This window comes from Pelodiscus sinensis, chromosome 16 (genome assembly GCF_052426305.1).
Source record: "Pelodiscus sinensis isolate ZL-2025 chromosome 16, ASM5242630v1, whole genome shotgun sequence".
NCBI lineage: Eukaryota > Metazoa > Chordata > Testudines > Trionychidae > Pelodiscus > Pelodiscus sinensis.
The window spans coordinates 40,707,127-40,724,931 of NC_143067.1; the positions used below are offsets into that span (position 1 = coordinate 40,707,127).

General features: G+C 38.8%; 1 protein-coding gene across 17 annotated transcripts in view; it reads left to right on the forward strand.

Moving 5' to 3' along the window:
• Positions 1 to 17,805, forward strand: part of ANKHD1 (ankyrin repeat and KH domain containing 1) — a 141,466-nt gene that overhangs the window by 80,562 nt on the left and 43,099 nt on the right. For 15 of the 17 annotated variants that reach the window (XM_089769568.1, XM_089769569.1, XM_089769560.1 and 12 more), the window contains 5 exons: positions 901 to 988; positions 1,700 to 1,827; positions 2,052 to 2,195; positions 3,599 to 3,701; positions 12,883 to 13,632. In XM_089769568.1, coding sequence (XP_089625694.1) covers positions 901 to 988; positions 1,700 to 1,827; positions 2,052 to 2,195; positions 3,599 to 3,701; positions 12,883 to 13,632 — 1,213 coding nt within the window. The remainder of the gene's footprint in view (positions 1 to 900; positions 989 to 1,699; positions 1,828 to 2,051; positions 2,196 to 3,598; positions 3,702 to 12,882; positions 13,633 to 17,805) is intronic. The other 2 variants (XM_089769570.1, XM_089769571.1) reach the window with 1 other exon arrangement.

A 17,805-nucleotide genomic window follows, 5' to 3' on the forward strand; every position in this document is an offset into this window, starting at 1 on the left:
TATCCTACACTTGCCAGCACTCTTTATGTGGTGTCGGTCATTCCTGTGTAATTGGCTAGTTCTTTTCCCACAAGGCTTGTATCATCTTAAGGGGAGAGAGAATTGATTACTAACTTCTGTGTTCGTCTCTTGTCAGTTTTCTGAGTGTAGCATTGTCTCTTTTTTCCAAAATCTTTCATGTCACTTATGCTTTAACGTGAGCAGTCCAAATAAAACTTCCAGTTCTAGAGACTGTGTCTGCTTGGCTCTGAAGAGAATGTTTCACCATTGACATTCAGATTATTTTTCTTTGGTCTTTTCAACTCCATGTTCTCCAATTCTTCTTTGAGACAAATTACCCTCTCAGTATGGCTCATAAGGCTATTTGATCCAAATTTGTTGCATATAATTGATTTGGTGCGATTTTGTGGATGACAAGAATTCAAATGTTACCATTCAGAAGATTCAGATGTTGGCTGTTCTCCATATAGTGGTTTAGTTAAGAGATTTCCTCCATTCTCGCATCACCATATGTCTGTGTTCTCAGTGTTCTTTTCTTGAAAAAAGAGCCATTTGAATAGTGTGTATTAGAGAAATGTTGGTGCAAATCCTTTGTTTGGAGATGATGAAACTGAACACAGATAAATATCAGGAAACTTTCCAGTGAGATCTATAAAATAGTAAGGGCAATGATGCGAACTTAGTGATATTTTCCAGAGGAATTCACTAACCAAAGACATTCATTGAGACCTTTTCAGAAAATTAAATGAAAATGCACTGATTAGGATTTATATAGAATATCCATTAAAATTAACAGAGGAGTCTGTATTGATAATCTGAAACTTTCAGCCACTAAGACTCTTGGTTGATATGTTTTGCCAGTATGTATAACACTTTTTAAAATATATACTTTTATAACAGGAGCATGAATCTGAAGGTGGAAGGACACCGCTAATGAAGGCTGCACGAGCTGGTCATTTGTGCACTGTACAGTTTCTTATTAGCAAAGGTAAAATATTAATATTGACTTCAGGGGCTGAAGTGTCACTTAACTGTCCTTTTAAATTTATCTGTTATGGGTTTAATTTCCTACTAGAATAGAATTTTTCCTTATGTCATGTATTTGGTTTACAGAGGTATGTGCTTAGTGCTCATTTTGGGTGAGATGATTTTTATTTCCGTTAACTCACGTTATACAGGTTAATTGCTCACTTTTGAGAGCTTAAATACTTTGCTACTGAAAATGCCCCCCACCAAATTGTACAGATTAGGAAGGGGAAAGTATCAGTACCTGGTTATTGAATATTTCCCATATGATTTTCTAAAATGTTTTGCATTCACTTCTTGTCCAGAGTACTCGTCTTTTTAAAAGATAAATGAATAACCCCGTATTATGAACAGATTGTGATTCTGGGAATACAAAAACCAATTTTCTAACATTTATTTTAATCTCCTCCCTTTGCTCACTTACACTTCAGTATTACTGTACATCTTTTTGTGAAAGGATTAGGAATTTGGATGCAAATTCAAATGATCTAAAAATCTTCCTGTTTTCAGTTTTGAAGTCTTTGTTGTTGCTATCTTCATTCTGATTTTTTTTATTGTAATTAACTTGCATCTTAGATTTGACACTCAAAATCAGAAAATACACCAGGTTTGTTTTTTTAATTTAAAGACAAAGAAATTCCTGTTAACTGTGCAAGAGATGTTTTCTTCCTAGGTGCCAACGTTAATAGGGCTACTGCTAATAACGACCACACTGTGGTATCATTGGCATGTGCGGGGGGCCACCTTGCAGTTGTTGAACTCCTTCTGGCTCATGGTGCAGACCCTACTCATCGACTTAAGGTATTCAATTTAAATGCTCAGTCCTTTTGATATACTCATCCTTCATAATTGCTTATCCTTATACATTACTTGAAAGGAAAATTCTGCAGAGTTTGCTTTGATTAAAAGGCAAGTCTAAACAATTTTAAACCTAAAAATGAAGAGACTTTTCTGTGAAATTATGTACCTCGGAGAATTGAACTCACCTTATTGTTCCATTTTCTCTCTCCAAACTCTCACTCCAGGATGGCTCCACGATGCTCATTGAAGCTGCAAAGGGTGGACATACAAATGTTGTTTCTTACTTACTGGATTACCCCAACAATGTTCTGTCAGTTCCTACTGCAGACATGTCTCAGCTCACACCACCTTCTCAGGATCAGTCTCAGGTAAGGCATGAAGAAAATTATGTCATTAAACCTACCTTTCCACAACAGAAAAGACACCTTTCTAGTAAGCGTCTCTTTTAATATTTAACAAGTGCAAACAAAGTTTAATGGAAATAAAATACAGATCAGAGACATTGACTTTTCCAAGTTACATATTTAGAAACTCTTATTAAAAAGGGGGGCGTAAATTAAGCTTTGTTTACTTAATTCCTGGAAAAATACATGTCTTACTTTTTAGTAATTTCTGCTCCCTAATAAGCCAGTCCAGATACAGACTTTCTAAGTGGCTCTTCTGCTTAATTGAAGTAACTCAGCCTTTGCCCTCTTGTCTCAGCATGTGTAAAGCCACATAGAAATGCACTGGAAATACTGCTGCTTGTTTTCCTTAAGCATTGGACTCTTCCATAAAGTAAAAGGCAGCTTATTGCATGTACCTGGGACTGTCAAAGTGGCCCATAAGAACTAGACTCCCTAAGAATGCTAGGAAAACCCCAGACTACAAAGAGATCCAAGAATCAGTCACTCAGGAAAAGAAAAGTTGCAGACAAAATCAAGTTATATTCAGAGTTTTGAAAACTGGATATATAATGTCTAGGCTAGTACCGTGTTCGAAGTACTTGCAAAACTGGCACATTTAACATGAAGTAGTTTTAAAGGCAAGAGCTTTTATTTAAAAAAACACAAGTATTGATTGCACTGGTTACTACATATGCAAGTTCAGTGTATGATTAATTTTCTCTGAGCAATATCAGTTGTCAGTAGGGGCACATATCACTTGAAGTGGTAATGGTCGCTTTTTAAAAATAGATAACCTCCATTTAAAAAAACAACTTTCCCAACAGTGTTTGGATGGGAGGCTCTAATAGGTCCTTACTTAGAACCAATAAGTGAAGAATTACAGCTGCAGTAGCAAGTGTTGTGTTAGGAGTTCTTCACTGGTTTTCATACGCCTCCTTTCATGCATATGATTTGAAGAGGATGTAGCTAATGGAATTCCAACCTGGTGGCTTGTATTGGATCCCAGTTTACCTGTGGGCCTAATTTCCTAACTCTTTGTGACTGCTGGGGCCTCTCTTCCTCAAAATCCTTGGGACTCCCCAACACAGGAGGCAGTTTGTTTACCTTTTTTCTGGGTATGAAGTTTTAGGTAGTTCTACTTCATGGACAAGTAAATGCAGCGACTTCACCACTTTGGAGGTAGATGAAGAGAGAGAGTATGGCTGACTTTGCAGTTAATTTAGTATACTAAAAAAAGTTACTTTTGGAAGCGGGCATGTTAAGGAATAATGTGCAGCACACAGTTGGAAGGGAATGTACGCAAATAGGAATGTGCTTCTGGATTAAGTTATGAAACTCTTATGTGTATAAAACTGAGATGAGTTCTTTTTGAGTTGATTTTTTAGGTTCCACGTGTACCAATGCATGCACTTGCCATGGTTGTACCTCCCCAGGAACCTGATAGAGCTCCTCAAGAGAATTCTCCTCCACTCTTGGGAGTACAGAAAGGTCAGTATGTGGCCAGTTGAAAGTGTCTTGTTTTAGCATCTTGCAGGATTGGGGAAAGCTTTATTATAGTACTTCTGAAACTAATGTGTAGGTCAGTCCTCACTCCATCAATCCGAAACATTGGTAATAGAGATGTAGTTCTAACAGGTGTGTGGTGTTCTTGGGAATGTAATTCATATGTATTATTGCATTGTGTAGTATAGAACATTGATTTCTGATCATGCTTATTGAAAAATTACTTCAAGAAAACGATCAATTACTGAATTTCCAATTAGTGTATTAGTAAGTGTGGGTGCAACCTTACAAAGACTTATGTACTGAGCACTGATCATTCTAAAATAGTTGCAATGAGAATATGGAAAATAATTACATCAGCCCAACTTTGGTTTAAACTAGTGACGTGAGTTAGGTATTGCCAAAACAATTAACTGTGAAACTACTTGTAGGAGATTCCTGATAGTGCCCAGTTTAAATTGTGGTTATGTCAGGGCTTTCATGATAAGCAAGGCTAAACTCGTTTTCAGAAAGAGAAAATAATTTCAGTAGCTAAATGGCAGACATTTGGAAATGGATTTTGCTTTGAAATCTTTTGGGTCTGTTAAGCTAGTTCAGCGACAGAAAAGCATATATTGTGGAGGGTTCCAGATGGAGGCTCTACAGGCCTGCTAGCTCAGAGCAGGGCTGGGCAGACTTCTTGGCCTGAGGGCCACATTGAGGTTCAGAAGTGGTATAGAGAGCCAGATAGGGAAGGCTAGGGGAGGCTGTTTCCCCATCCCTGTCCCCCCAAGCAGCTAGGTGTGACCTGGCTACTGCCTGTATCTAAGCCCCACCCCCTGGGACCTGCCTGCCTGCCCATCCTCTCCCCCTCGCCGCCATCCAACCCTCTCTGCTCCCCACCCTCTGACTGCACCACTAAGCGCTGGGGCTGGCAGTGCTATGGCTGTGTGGCTCAGACACTGAGGGAGCTGAGACTGCAGGGGTGGGGCTGGGGATTGGGCTCCCTGGGTGGAAACTGGACAGAATAGTCTGTTGGGCCATGAGCTGTAGTGGGTCCCCATTCCTACCACTCACTCACTCACTCACTCACTCTTACTTTAGATGGTGGTTTTTGTTTTGTTTTTGTTTGGGGAGGAGGGAAATTAAGAAGATTTTAAAATAGAAATGTGAAAGTTGCAATAGATGGGAACCATATTGGCTAGGCCTTAGTCATGTATAATTTGGACTGTAGGAAGGAGTTAATGCCTCAGTGGCAGACTCAGTACAGGAAACTGGCTAGAAAAAAGGTTTGAAAACTAAGGTTAAATATGCAACCCTAATTCTCCATTCTGTGAAAATGTGATATGTCTTGATTCTCTTCTCATGATAAGTTGTATTTGTGAAATAACATCATAGGGTTTTTTTGGACTACTTAAGACACATGTATAACTGAAGTGGCCTAGTGGGTTGAGACCAGACTGGGACTTAGGAGACCTGGGCTTTCTTCCCAGCATTGCACCTGGTCTGTTGGATAACTGGGCAAGTCATGTTCCTCTCTGCACCTCAGTTTCACCATTTCACCATAGAGATGCCCATTGTGTATAGCACTGAGATCTCATGAAGAAAAAAAGCACAGTATAAGAACTAGGAAACATTATTAACATTTGCAATCTCAAAATCTATTAAACTGATTTAATAGAACACAAAGCAAACATAAGCATCACAGTGAAAAGTATATACTGGCATAGAAAAATTTACAGCTAAATTACAATATTGATGATCAGTGTCTCAGTGATAAACATATGGCTGAAAAATCACTAACCTCTTAATTGGCTCGTGGAAACACATTTTTGTATCTTATGGAGAGCTTGGTTTTCATTTTAATCATTGGAGAAATTAGACATATTGATTGCATACTGATTCACACCAGTACTTGTGGCCTTCACTTTTTAAAACTAAATTTTAAAATTTGGATGCAATTTGAGAATAGGTTGCATGAGAAAATAAAAATGAGTCCTGCTCATACATAGCTAGGAGAAGCATATTTTCAATGCTACTCAAGGATTTCTCTGAAGAGCAGCATGTTACTCAAGTTGCTGTTCAGAAGTGTATTGGTCCTCCAAAGAAAATATGCAGTTTTATATGTTCTGATGAAAGTAAAATGCATAATATCTGTGAGGAGTAAATATGGAACATTACAGTGAATGTAGGGTGTATAACCTCTTCTGTGTATCTTAGATTGTAGAAAAATATTTTAAGTAATATGTTGTCATATAAATCATCTGTCCTTCCCCCCTCTCTCTCTTTTGTGTGTGTGTGTGTGTGTGTGTGTGTACACACACACACACACACACACACACACACACACACACACACACACACTATTTAGCTTTTATCTAATAGAAGTAGAATAAGAGTTGTGTATTACTGTAAAATTTTCACTTCTAACTTTGACTTATGTAACATTACTGTTACATTTAGATTTTTTTTTTTTTGGTGTGGATTCTTTTGCTGGGGGGTAGGCAGGGCATTTGTACTAGAGGGTACAAAGAGGGGCCTGCTTGTTATTCCTGTGAAGAAAAATGCAGTGACTTGGTCAGGTGCTTAGGTCACAAAATTCACTTGCAATAGGAATATAGACTTTTATACCCAAAAAGCTTTGACCAGATCTCTGACAAGGTTTACTCAAACTCTAACTCAGCTATTTCAAAATGAGAGGGTGTGATTTTTTCCTATTGGTATATCCATTAACTCCAGCACTACCAAGTTTTTTTAATTGATGTATTAAACTTTTGCAGCAAAATATTATAACACTTTTCATAATGAGGAGTTAGCAAATCAAATGTTGGGCTAGTGAAATCAGAGTGTATGCTGTTAGACGTGGCTTTTAGGCTTGAAGTGGACTCTACTAGGACTTCGAAAAAGCAGTTGGATTTAGGTATCTCAGGCAGATTGCCAGATTGGAGATGTAGGAGAAGAGTAAGGTTTAACATGTAAATAAATGGCCATTATATAACTAAATTGTTTTGACAAATATCAGATTAGAACAGCAGTATTTCGGAGAAAATTAAAACAAGTGCAAAAGTGACAACTGTCAAAAAGAAAATGGAAAATATAGATAATTATGCTGTCAGAATAGAAACTGGGTGAGCAAGAAGGTAAAGAATAATCAAAAGGAGTAAAATAATGTTTACTTTGAATTCTAATGCTTTCTACAAAACTAAGTGGAGAAATTACGAGTTACTACTTTTAATTTTTGTGAGTTGTAGTACACTTGTTAATGTCTGTCACTGCCCTCAACCTACTGAAATCAGAATTGCATAGTATAATAAAGAATATTGACATAACCAAAGAAGGGTTTCCTTTAGCTAAAGTAGTGAGGAATGTATATCTGGAATTGAAGGACCCACACTATCCATGCATCAGCTTAAGTCTTTGCTGGCTATGGGTGTATGGTACAATGTTGACTATGAAATCTTAGGTGGTCATGGATCTGTTACACAATGAAGCTCTTATGTGGTGATGTTGCAGAACTGTAGTGACTTGCTACACAGTGCTCTGGAGTAGTCTCACGAAAGTTTCTCAGCCAGATCAACAATCCTACTTCTGACCTTGATGAAAAAATAACTATTTTTTCCCTCACCAAAAAATACTGTCCTTCAGTAAGAAGGCAGATAAAATTTGGCAAGGCTAATCTAATGTGAGATCTTTTAAGTCTTTAACGGTAGTTTAAGTATCTTTTAATAAACAACTATTTTTCCTCACATGATATCAGAATTCAGTCTTAGACTTTTTCAGCCCAGAGAACTTTCTGTTCATTCCTCTGCAAATGTAACCTGTTAGTCTCATGTGTTACTATAGCGTAGGCTGCATCAGCTGTCTGTCCCCAGCAGGTGTAATTCTCAACATCACAATGTATGCATCTAATCCTCCTTCCGTTTTTTGAATGCACACTTAGACATGTTGCAGTACTGGCTTTACAAAGAATATTAGCAGTACTGAAGTCAGTCTTGTGTTACTATCTCTATGGTAGATTTCAGTTGCACAAGTGTACATACTTATCAGATTACAGTTCTTTGTACACGTATTTAAAATAACTTGCAATAACTGATATATTAAAGCTAAAAAAGCAAGATAAACATAAAATTGTATAATATGGAAATAAAATTTACAAATTAGGGGTCATGCAAACAAATTAGCCCACTTATAGTAACTGTGCTAACTAACCTCTACAGTTCTTATGATTTTATTCATGCAATTATAAAATACAACCCATTAATGTAATTTTTAAAAGGCACTTTGAGTACCTAAGTATTTCTTTGTGATATGAATAAACTATTGCAATGTTATGATTTGGGTTCTGTTTTTACACCTATGAATTATCATGCATAGTGTGTATTCAAATTGTAACCCCTCTTGTTCAGCACAGGGGGTGCGAGGGGAAAGCACTTGATTGCCTGGTCTGGTTAATTCCCTCTAGGGCAGCTGGCATTGGCCACTGTCAGAAGACAGGACACTGGGCAAGATGGACCTTTGGTCTGGCCCAGAACGGCTGTTTCTACGTTCTTAACCATCATATGAATATGCATGTTAAAGTATCCCAATCAATTCATATTAGCCAATGGAATTTTATTACTCTTTGTACAAAGGTGTTAATGTCCACTGATGTCTTCTAAAAGTTAAGCTTAAAAAGGAAAAGAAACATTTAAATACTTAATTCTAGGTTGCTGGATGTCTGAGGTTTAAGCCCTGTTGAACCTGTATTTCAAGAATTAAAATACATAACTTTGCCTTGATTTTTTTTTAGAATCTACAATATGTGTAGGTGCAGTGGGTGTTAAGGATGCCATTGCACAACCTTATCAATAAATTAAGAAAATATTATGTAGATGAGGCTACTGTAAGGTGGGTACTGTAAGGTGGTTGGATACTCAGAGTAGTTATCTACTATCACAGTCATACTGGAAGGGCATAACAAATGGGGTTCCACAGGGACCGGTTCTGTTCTATATCTTCATCAATGAATTAATGGCAGAGAGATTACGTTTATAATATTTGTGGATGATACCAAGCTGAGAGGGGTTGAACATGCTTTGGAGGATAGGATTATAATTCAAAATGATCTGGAGAAATGGTCTGAGGTATAGATGGAAATTCAATAAGGACAAATGCAAAATACTCTACTTAGGACGGAACAATCAGTTTAACACATACAGAATGGGGGGAAAAAAAACTATCTAGGAAGGAATACTGCAGAAATGGATCTCAGGGTCATAGTGGACCACAAGCTAAATGAGTCAACAATGTGACACTGTTGCAAAAAAGAGCAAACATCATTCTGGGAGGCATTAACAGGAGTGTTAAGACACTAAAAGTAATTCTTCCATTCTTCTCTGCACTGATTAGGCTTCAATTGGAGTATTGTGTCCAGTATTTAAAGAAAAATGTGGAGAAACTGGAGAAGGTCCAGAGAAGAGAAACAAAAATGATTAAAGATCTAGAAAATATGACCGGGGGAGGGGAGACTGAATGAATTGGATTTGTTTAATTTGGAAAAGAGAAGGCTGAGAGGTGACATGATAGCAGCTTTCAGGTAGCTAAAAGGTTATTAGAAGGAGTAGAGAGAGAAATTATTCTCCTTAGCCTCTGATGCTAGGACAAGAAGCAGTGGGCTTAAATTGCAGCGAGGGAGGTATAGGTTGGACATAAGAAAAAGCTTCCTGTCGGGGTGGTTAAGCATTGGAATACATTTCCTAGGGTAGTTGTGGAATCTGCATCTTTGGAGATATTTAATGGTGGGTTAGATAAACATCTGTCAGGGTGCTTGGTCCTGTTGTGAGGACAGGGACTGGCCTTTATGGACCTCTCAAAGTTCCTTCCAGTTCTAGTGTTCTAGGATTCTGTGATATATATCAAGAAGATCTGAAAATAATCTGTTTATTTAATTTTGCATTAAGATTTCCTCCCTCAGTCTGTCTTTTCATATGATGCTGTAGTGAAGGTAGTATTGTTACATTTGATATTAGAGTATTAAATATTGGCATTGTCACAAGTATAACTGAATGTGGCCTCCTGTAAAATGTTATTGTGGGAATCATGAAATCCATCATAAATTTGACTCTTTTGGACCTGCTGTTAGGAGCAAACATTTAAGGCTGTGCTTACCTGAAAGTCTGTAAATCTTTGCAGTTAAGCCTTTTTAAAGTGTGAAGTGAATTATCCCAGAAAAACAAATTTTAGATATTTAAAAATTAATATTTGAGGATTGTAGTTACTAACAAACTTTATTTACAGTGTAAACTTCAAAGTCTTGATAAAGTCACTTAAGATTCAAACACTCACCTTTATTCTTATTTACCCCCCTCCTTCCATCAACAAGATTACAGGCTCAGATATTTACTGTCTTAGAAAAAGTTATATAGTGTCCTGAAAATGTGCAGTTGATTAAACACCTCCCTGCTCTCATCATTGCTGGTGGAAAACATGTACAGGAAGACCCCTACTTAGAAATGGGTTGTGTTCCAAACGTTTGTAAGTTGGTTGGTTGGAACTTGGAACACACATTCTCCCAGCAACAATGTTATAAATGGTAGTTAGGTTCCCAGGCCTGCCCACAAAAGCCTATTTAACCCATAATGTAGCTGAAATACTGTATATTTGCAATGAAAAATAGTAGAAATAGTTTATTTAACCTTGAATGCTGGTGCTTGAGGAAAGGCAGGTTTAATTAGAGGGGGAGGAGGAGGATGTAAATGGAGTTTCTGAAGGGAACTTCTTGGCACCTCCTAGCTGTCACCGCTATCACTACCCCTTGAGTTCTATGGTGGCTGCTGGCCTACCCCTCATCCCCCCCGCCCCCAGTTGCCATTTCTCCTCCTCCTCCTGTCCACCTCCTGTGGGCTGCATGCAGCCCTTGTTCACCAGGAGACGGCAAGTGGGGGCTGGTGGGGGGGGGGGGGAGGAGGGGGCGAGGACAGGGGAAGGCTGTGCAGCCAGCAGCTGAAGAGAAGCATTGGTTTCAAAGGGCCACTTCTCTCTAGCCTATGGCTACGTGACCATCCACTGCTTCTCTGGAGTCCTCTGGCCAGCAGTTGTGCTGCTCACCACCACCTGTGCCTCTTGCCTGCTGCCCTGAGGCTGCAGATGAGCTTTTGTTTCTATGTAGGTGTTTGTGAGCCAGATGTTTGTAACTGGGAGTGCCTGTATCTTGTTACCCTTCACATATTGTCCACAGTACCATGCCCCGATCTGCCCGACAGCATACTGTGTGCTGGGTTCATTTTTCCTGTAATGGCTAGAGACTGAATGCTCTGGATTCATACCACAGATCAGTTTTTCCCATGTACCCCTTGACCATGTGAACCACAGACATCCACGCACCATTGGAGAATGGGCCTAAGAACCTCCTGTGCCTCAGTGCTAAAACATGAAAATGGCCTAGTCCAGTAACTTGCTCTGAACGAAGACAAAGCATACAAATGTTCAGTTGCAAAGGGGTTTTGAGTTAAGTGGGCACAAGGAGCTGGGCTGCAGGTCAAAAAGGGACTAAGAACGATCCCTGTACTCACTATCTGAAGCAGATGCTGAGTGATGAAGTTAGCTGTTAAACACAGTGGTCTCAAGCCATAGCCCTGGTCCAGCCATGTTGAATTGTGGAGGATTCTTCCTATTTTTGATGAGGATTAAGTTATTCTGAATGTAATTTTTCCAGTTTTATCTGTTGTATTTTTCAATATATTAAATGACAAGGAATGTTGTGAGCAAGACATGAGAAGTCATTCTTCCGCTCTACTCTGTGCTGATTAAGCTTCATTTGGAGTATTGTGTCCAGTTCTGGGCACCATATTTCAAGAAAGATGTGGAGAAATTGGAGAAGGTCCAGAGAAGAGCAACAAGAACGATTAAAGGTCTAGAGAACATGACCTATAAAGGAAGATTGAAAGAACTGGGTTTGTTTAGTTTGGAAAGGAGAAGGCTGAGAGGGGACATGACAGCAGTTTTCAAGTATTTATCTAAATGGGTGTTACAAGGAGGGGGGAGGAAAATTGTTGTTCTTGGCCTCTGGGGACAGGACAAGAAGCAATGGGCTTAAATTGCAGCAAGAGAGGTTTAGGTTGGACATTAGGAAAAACTTCCTACTTATCAGGGTGGTTAAACACTGGAATAAGTTGCCTAGGGAGGTTTTGGAATCTCCATCACTGGAGATGTATAAGAACAGGTTGGATAGACATCTTTCAGGGATGATCTAGATAGTGGTTGGTCCTGCCATGTGGGCAGGGGACTGGACTTGATGACTTCTTAAGGTCCCTTCCAGTTCTAGTATTCTCTGACTACTGTTACTGTGAAAATTGGTGTCCAGTAAAGTAAGCTAGAGTTTTTACTCCCCTTTCAGTTTTTTCATATTAATATTACATTTGGTATATAAATACCTAGTAGATTTATTCTTGAGATTGGTCAGTTCCGACTATCACGTAGCAGTATACAGTTCTTTTGTTGTTTCCTCAAACTAAAGCTGGCCTTCTTGAAGGCTCTGATTGCTTTTAAGCACCTGTGAATGTGCACCACCAATGAAAAAACAAAAACTTAGCTGAGAGCACTCTGCTAATCAACTGGGCAGTATTTGAATCTCTCGAGTGGTTGCACAAGCACACAGCTTGCAGGGAACACTGTTCTAGATACAAAATTTGTATCTGCACCCATATCTGCAAAAATGAGCTGGGGATATCCACAGATTTGCAGGGTTATAGAAATGTGGTCTAGAAATAAAATGCTAATGTTAGTTTCCCTTCAGTATAGACAGCCTTGTTTTTACCTTTATTTTGGAAGTTACCTCTGTGTAAAAGGGTTTGTCCTGTTTCTGAGTTTAGTTTGCTAATTTTCTTTTCTTAGAGCAACTTCATTCAAACCACTCAGTAAGTTATTAAAACAGTCATGTACTGCATCCTCTGAGCAATTTCCCTGATACTCACTGTCATGAGTCTGAGGGCCTTTTAAGCTTAAAATATCTGTATTGTAAAGGAGTTAAGGATCAGTATTTAAAATTCCAGGTATATTTTTCCATCTATCTAATCTGGAGTGTAGCCTTTAATTTAATTCATGGGTTGACGGATGTGCAGTTTTAGTTACAAAGTTTTGGGTCGGGAGAGAGGGGTGGTGTGGGGTAACTTCAGCATGGCATTTTTTCAAACATTTTTCATGTGCTTAGGTACATCCAAGCAGAAGTCAAGTTCCCTGCAGGTAGCAGATCAGGACCTACTGCCACCTTTTCACCCATACCAGCCTTTGGAATGCATAGTTGAAGAGACTGAAGGCAAGCTGAACGAACTTGGACAAAGAATTAGTGCTATTGAAAAAGCACAACTTAAATCATTGGAATTAATTCAAGGTGAACCTTTGAATAAAGATAAGATTGAAGAACTTAAAAAGAACAGAGAAGAACAAGTACAGAAGAAGAAGAAAATATTGAAGGAGCTACAGAAGGTGGAAAGGCAGTTGCAGATGAAAACACAGCAGCAGTTTACCAAAGAATATTTGGAGACCAAAGGTCAGACAGACACACCACTTCCCCTGCAGCAGCAGTGCCCACCCACAGGTGTCTTCCCAGAAGTGGAAGGAGATGAGGGTCTACCAGAGGAAAACTTTTCAGAGTTACCTCAGGTTGACACAATCTTGTCTAAAGATGACGAGCAGCAACAGTCTTCACCACCTGCTGAGCAAATAGAATTTGTCCCTATCCAGGCATTGTCAACACCTCAATGTAATTTTTCCGGTAATTTAGGTTATAATGGGACAGATTCTCTTGACCTTCAGAAAGTACTAGGTAATCAGCAAAATGTAGGACAGCAGCAGCAAATTGCTGGACATGGGCAGGGGCTGTTAGTTCAAGAACCAGACGGATTAATGGTTGCCACTCCAGCACAGACGCTTACCGACACTCTTGATGACCTAATAGCAGGTGGGTTAAGAAATATACATATTTTTGCATTAACTTGTGTGCTCCGTTTCCTTTTTTTCTGTCTTCCCCTCAAAAAAGACATCTTATGGTTTTCCAATTTGGGAATACTTGCTTAGGAATATTTAATTTATTAGTGCTATTAATCTTTAGACACTTCCAAATTCTAACATGAGGGTTTTTTCCTATTTATTTTGCCAAATTGCAGAAGGCAAAGAGCTAAATTTCATTTTATTAGAAGCCTATTATAGCAGCCCTTGCAGTCTCATCTTTTTTTAATATTTTAAAGAAATATTATTAGCAATTAGTAGTTGCCATTAGGAAACTTGAAATCATGACTAGTTTTACCTACATGGATTTACTTAATGTGGCAGTTGTTTCCAGTGAAGTAGGAAAGCCTTTGTTTTGTCACTTGTACTGACAAATGTACCACTATCTTTCTTCTGGAAGCACTGATACAGATTTAAACACAATCTAGCCTCTTGATACAGATTCAAGACCATCTGTCCCTTAGTGCTTATTTATAAAAATTCAGTTGTGTTTTCAGAATAAATTTCAAACATCACTTATTAAAGTAATATGATTACTGTTTCACAAAATTTAAAATGTCACATACTATGAGGGATCAAATGGTAGTGGACCCACAGGATGAATATGCTACATTTGGCTGTCTGGATGAAAAGCAAAAATCAAAACGTTCCTGGCCTTGCAAATAAGTGTATGAAGATACAAGTAGAGATGAATCAAGGTTTCCCTACGTAAGGTTATACTTGCCTCTTTCCATAATGTGGCTAGTATTATATTTGTGGTGCTCGCTTCAGGTATCTAGCCAGGATTTTTATTTTTTGGTGGAGGTGTGAAAGATCTAGCCACAATTGTATGCATAGGCAGGTCAGTCCTGACTGTCCTATTTTTATTAGTGTTTTTAATCTAGCATCTCTCTCACCTCTTCTCAACTATTTCCGTCTGTCCCTTAGTCTTTATTCTCTTGTCTTTCTTCCTCCTCAGTTAGTCGCTGCCCTATTCTCTTAATTTCATCTCAAGCTTTTTAGAATTTCTGACTAAGACTTTTTGCTAAATCTCACAGGAGTCTCCAAACTAGTAACTTGCTGAAGTACATGTATCAGGACACACTGCAATTTTGCAGTTTTCCCTCAAGCCCTATTAGATACTGTGGGATAGTTGTAATAAGTGTTACAAGATCAACTGCTTTCAGATGGTGATGTATAACTTCATTCAGAGAAACTCTCTGTAGCATGTGAGGGAGAGAGGGCTATGGGTCCTGCTTCCTGACATTTTTGTTGTCCCTTGTCACCCCAAGTCATGTTTCTGCAGAGCATAAAGAGGAATGAATTTACTTAAACATGAGTAAACCTGGATTATTCTTAAATGATCTTATGGAAATTCTAATTGGAAACTTTAGAATATAGTGAGGCAAACATTGGGTTTAATGCAGATGATTTACAAGATCTGAATTTTGGGATGGGATATTATTGCTATGACATGTTGTGTATGCAAGTCTGCCACAAATCTCTAAATGGGTCGTACAACGTACATTTAAAAAGCTGATGGTCACACTTTAAATTACTAATTGTATGGTCTTCATTTATATCTAATGTAACTGCAGTAGTAAAAGGAGAACTTGCAGTGATCATCCTAATAGTGGAATTTAGCTCTTGTTTATACTAATGTTGCATTGTCTCACATGAAATATCTTAACTAAATTCCCAAAAATGTTAACGATAAATAGTTTAATCTTTTAAAAATGAATCATTTTGTGCTTGCATTTCCTAAATTTAGTTAGCTTAAAGTCAGATATGAGACACAGAAGATTTACTATTTAAACGCTTGAATTTATTTACCTGACAGATCCCTAACACATATTTCATCTAACCTAAAACCCTGGTGACATATTCAGCAATATGATCATGAAAATCCTGCATGTTATCCATTAAAATCACAAAACTGATTTATTACGATCTAACCAATTTAATGAAAATTATATTTTTATAAAAATGAAGTTTTTACTTGTATTTCTTTATTAAATTTAACTGGCACTAACAATATCTGAAGTGCCTCAAGTATATCTCAGGGATGGGCAACCACAGATAGTGGGTGCTGTGCATGAGTGGCCCTTCACCTCAGTGGCCCATTGGGGTTCTACCTGCAGCCCCATGGCCCAACTGCTGCCCCCTTTGCACGCCTCTCACATTGGGGCACCAGTGCCCGACACTTACCTGCTCCTTCCTCTCCCTTCCAGCACTTTTGGAACATGCAAATTGCCTCATTTGTGATTGTCCTTGCTCCTCATTCTCCCTGTCAGCGATGGCATGCTGCAAACAGCTGATTCATGGCATTCCAGCTCAATTTGCAATCAGGCAATTTGCAGCTCCTCAAAGTGCTGGGAGGGAAGGGAGAGGCGTAGGATGTATGGAGCTCTGGTGCCCCAGTGCAAGAGGTGCATAGGAGAGGGGTGTACCCAGGCGGTTTATGGGTTGCAGGTAGAGCCTTAATGGGCCTCATGCAGCCCATAGGTCAAAGGTTGCCCACAGCTGATGTTAATATATTTCCAATAATGCAGCCATGAATGGACTTCAAAAATCCCAGCTAAGTATGTTGTTGCTACTGAGAGTAACTGAAAGTGGTGGTATTCCACTCATGTTTTTCCCCCTGATTTTCTCAACTATAACTTAAACTTTTTGGCTACGTCTACACTGGCCCCTTTTCCGGAAGGGGCATGTAAATTTCACTAGTCGTCGTAGGGAAATCCGCGGGGGATTTAAATATCCCCCGCGGCATTTAAATAAAAATGTCCGCCGCTTTTTTCCGGCTTTTAAAAAAGCCGGAAAAGAGCGTCTAGACTGGCCCCGATCCTCCGGAAAAAGTGCCCTTTTCCGGAGGCTCTTATTCCTACTTCAAAGTAAGAATAAGAGCCTCCGGAAAAGGGCACTTTTTCCGGAGGATCGGGGCCAGTCTAGACGCTCTTTTCCGGCTTTTTTAAAAGCCGGAAAAAAGCGGCGGACATTTTTATTTAAATGCCGCGGGGGATATTTAAATCCCCCGCGGATTTCCCTACGACGACTAGTGAAATTTACATGCCCCTTCCGGAAAAGGGGCCAGTGTAGACGTAGCCCCTGAAGATGATCAGGAAAGAATTGAGTTACTTTGCACTAGTTGTCAGAATCCACACTGACACGTCTTCTAGTAGAGATTGAACCTTCAAAGTAATGAGCTCACATCTCATCATGAAGTTACATTAAAAAAATCTTCAAAGAATCTTAAACTTGTTTCACCTTAACTTCACATTTTATCCACATTCAGGGTGCTCTTGAACACTGCACACTGGCAAGGTTGGGCTCAGATTATGGTGCTGTTTAATATGGGAGGAGTTTTGCAGTAGAAAATATGGAAATGGAAATAAAGAAGTCTTAAATACACAAACTACAGTAGTAGATTTTTATATATAATGACAATTGCTACCAGGTCCATTGTTTCTTGAAAGCCTTGTCTTTTTTTCTTAACAAACAAAACAAACTAAATTTTCAGAAAGCCTTTTGGGAGAAATGTCCCATGATTGCCCTACCTCTGGTAGAACTGCACCAATGACCGCAACTGTGGGAACATTAGTGTAGAAAGGGCTGCAGCATTTTTACTACTGTGTATGATAGCCCAACCCAAATGGTACACAATGATAAAAATACTGGCAGTAACTAGTGTTCTTTTGATACTAATGCTTCCACTATCCCCTGGAGTCGTGCAACAGTGGGCAGACTTCTCAGATGTCCAATTTAGACAAGACTTAAGTTTTATAGCGTGAACTTCCTTAAATCTCTCCAAGGAATGTCTTTATTGAGCAATTTTGATATTAAACGTCATTATAACTCTTCATTATTGACCAGATTGGTAGTTTATCAGCTAAAAGAAGTGCTATTGTGACTAACAGGGCAATTGATGTTACTGAAGGTTTTGGATTGTAATGTAGAGTTGGAGGTCTTAAATTTTGTAATCAGGGAAATTTATGGTTAAAACTACCCATTTTGTGAATTCACCTTAATGACGTCTGTGATCCTGTATACCGTCTCTGCTGCAGTAATTAAGCAGCATTTGGAAAGTTAAGATGAACTCCTAAATTTAGAGTGAATGTGGTTGCATTATCCTGAATGATAAAACATAAAT